At 57.9% G+C, this 3,273-nt stretch overlaps 1 protein-coding gene across 1 annotated transcript in view; it reads right to left on the bottom strand.

The window, feature by feature from the left end:
- Positions 1-503: 503 nt before the first annotated feature.
- The window catches only part of zfpl1 (zinc finger protein-like 1), a gene marked incomplete at its 5' end in the record, with an annotated part of 7,790 nt that continues 5,020 nt past the window's right edge, over positions 504-3,273 (bottom strand). Inside the window, 2 exons of the mRNA XM_043685140.1 lie at positions 504-1,163; positions 3,025-3,166. Coding sequence (XP_043541075.1) covers positions 977-1,163; positions 3,025-3,166 — 329 coding nt within the window. The remainder of the gene's footprint in view (positions 1,164-3,024; positions 3,167-3,273) is intronic.

Genomic DNA, 3,273 nt, shown 5'->3' with positions numbered 1-3,273 from the left:
GAACGCCGTGTCCAGAACCCCGTCTGCGGACTGGAGAGGGTGGGCCCAAGCCTGTGGCATCGACGTGGGCTCTGCTGAGCCCGCACGGTCTCCTTCACCCACTCGCCCCCCTCCACCAGCCCAGGAGGCGGGAGGGGCACGATCTCAGCGTCGGCGCCAGCCAGCCACGCCTCACTGCGGACATTCAGCATCCCCCCCCCCCCCCCGAAGGGGCATCTAACTGTCACATCGATAAAGTGCTTTATTGTTGCTGTCCCAAAAAGAAAACCCACCCCCACCCCATAAAATAAAACCTCTCCCTGTGGTCTAAGTCCTTCTGGTCAGTTTATTGCTCTGTCTTTACCCACCCTGACAAAGGAAAATCTGGCTATTCGTCAATTGGGGGGGGGGGGTCACTACACTGGAGCAGCGTTACCCTGCATTGGTCTGTGGGGGTGGGAGGAATGGTCAACTCTGTGGCAGACAGTGAGGTGTCCAGACTTTTGTCAAGGTGAGGGGGTGCGAGTGGGAGTGAACAATTTGTGCACAGTGTGATCCCAGAATGAAAGGTATTTGGTGATTGGGGGGGGGGGGGGGGCAGGGAGAGAGGGTTGTGAGACAATGTTCCCGATCACGTCCGCGGTTTCAGGGACCTAATGCCGAGAGGCGAGAGTGAGGGGGTAGGTGGTGCGGGTGGTCATCCAGGGAAGGAAGGTGAAGTCAGTGAAATGAAAGACCCACCCGGCGCAGGTGGGAGAGATGCCATTTTCGAACCCCCGAGTGGGGGGGGGGGGGGACGAACGCAGGAGACGGGTGGGGGTCCCGAGGCACGGCGCCCGCAGACCTGGATTCGCTACCGCTCGTCACTTAGCAACCCAGAGATTCCCAAGGAGCGGGACGGAGGTGGGGGGAGCCGTGTAGGTACAGAATGACGGAAATCTCGCTGGGAGTCCCTCCCTCCCCCTCCCCGCTCCCCCCCCCCCTCCCCCTTCCCTCACTACTCGGCTCCCACTTGCACGTGGGGGTTCTGCATCAGGTCCCAGTTGGGGTCGTTGTCCACGGACGCTCTCCCGAGCTTGGACATGACGACGAGCAGCGTGAGGAAGCCCAGGATTCCGATCAGCAGGATCGCCGCAAAGCGCTGGAACCGGGAGAGCGGCGGCTTCCTCGCTCCGCTGGCGTTCCTGGTCCGGAGAGAGAGAGAGAGAGATGGTGAGGGGTGAGGAGAGGCACTGCGTGGGAGACTGACAGAAGGGCAAGTCAACTGACAGCGGGACACCCTCTTATCACTGAGCCACCGGGTCACTGACCGAAGTTTACTCGGGAAGGAAGGGCGCTACTGGCCCACCGCTCAGGTGGCTCAGCGGTTAGCACTGCTGCCTCCGGCCGCCAAGGACCCTGGTTCAATTCCATCCTCGGCGACTCTCGTGTGGAGTTTGCATGTTCTGATAAGGAGTCACATAGTCCCGATAGTGTGGAAAGAGGCCATTCGGCCCATTGAGAGCAGCCTATCCAGGCCCACCCCTGTTATCCTCTCCCTGTATCGCCCATGGCCAATCCACCCTAACCTGCACATCCCTGGGCACTATGGGACAATTTAGCACGGCCAATCCACCCTAACCTGCACATCTTTGGACTGGAGCACCCGGAGGAAACCCACGCAGACACAGGGGGGGAATGTGCAAACTCCACACAGACAGTCACCTGAGGGTGGGATCGAACCTGGGACCCTGGCTGCCATGAGGCAGCACTGCTGACCACTGAGCCACTATTCCTTCTCCCTTTCTGATCCTGTAACAGGACAGCAGCCCTCTGCTCCGCTGGGAGTTTGACCTTTACTTTACGGTTCATACCGAGCAGCCCAAAGGCTGCCTGGGAACCCAGGTCCTCTGCCCCTTCCCCAACTCTTGACCGTCAGATTGAGGAACAGAAGTAGGCCATTCAGTCCATCGGGGACGAACCTGTTTCTCAGCTCCGTTCCCCTGCTTTCTCCCCGTAACCCTTGACCCTTTCGCAGCAGAGGGACGACAGCTTAAACCTGCCACAGCAGGGAAGTCCTTTAGAATTCCCACTCGCAGGATGTGGGCATCACTGGCTGGGCCAACATCTATTGCCCATCCCACCGGGGAAATTGAGAGTCAACAGATCGCTGTGGGGTCAGGGGTCACGTGTAGGCCCAGACCAGGTAAGGACTGCAGTTTCCTCCCTTAAAGGGACATTAATGAACCAGATGGGTGTTTTTGACCATGGATTCACGGTCATTATGAGACTCCCTATTGAATTCAAATTACGGCTTGGTCGGATTTGATTTGCAGAACATAAGCTGTGCCTCTGAATTAAAAGTCTACTGATAATGCGACTAGACCATCGCCTCCCCTGAACTGCGGAGCGAGCACAGTCAGGTCAATTCAACGCGACAAAATGAAGTCAGGGTCATACAGCACTGAAACAGACCATTCAGTCCCACCAGTCCGTGCTGACCCATAATCCCAAACTAAACTCGCCCCAGCTGCCAGTCTTCTCCAAACACTTTCCTATTTGTGTCCTTATCCAGATGGCTTTTAAACGTTGTAACTCGTATCTGCATCCACCACTTCCTCTGCAAGTTCACAGCCAAGGGTTTCATCCGAGGTGGGGACGGGTCCTGTGACAAGGAGCCGGGTAATGACGCCAGGTACCCGAACGGAATGGGGATCCTACATCCCCCTCCCACACGCCGACCGTGTAGCATCCAGCGCACTGCGGGAGGAGAGGCAGTACAGGCCTGGGGTTTCCTGCAGCCTGACGTTTGGGTGGGCTACCGCAACCTCTGGACAGGGAGGGGCAACAGACAGAGAGAAACGTTCGCTGCCACCCAGTGATGCCCCATATAGATCAACAGCTTCCTGCGTACAGCAAAGATTTAAGCTTCAGATCACACCTGTCCTGGGGAGTGTTTGATAAGGGACAGTGTAGAGGGAGCTTTACTCTGTATCTAACTCCATGCTGTCCCTGTCCTGGGGAGTGTTTGATGGGGGACAGTGTAGAGGGAGCTTTCCTGCTTACTTGAACCACCGTGCAAACCAGCTGAGAGCTGGGCGCCGTCGGTATTTGTCGTCGTCGAAATCAATGCGCGTTTCTGTGGACTTGGTCGCTTCCCGCGCCACGGTGTCGTAGACCTTCCGGGGCAAGGATGCCAGAGAGCTCCCTGAGAAAGGCAGAACGTTGGGGAGGGATGGAACAGGGAGGTTGGGGGGGGGGGGGGGGGGGGGGGGGAGGGGGGGAGGGGAAGAGAGAGAGGAAGAACAGGGTCAC

Source organism: Chiloscyllium plagiosum, unplaced genomic scaffold (genome assembly GCF_004010195.1).
Source record: "Chiloscyllium plagiosum isolate BGI_BamShark_2017 unplaced genomic scaffold, ASM401019v2 scaf_70372, whole genome shotgun sequence".
Classification (NCBI taxonomy): domain Eukaryota; kingdom Metazoa; phylum Chordata; class Chondrichthyes; order Orectolobiformes; family Hemiscylliidae; genus Chiloscyllium; species Chiloscyllium plagiosum.
This window is presented reverse-complemented; position numbering and strand designations above follow the sequence as displayed.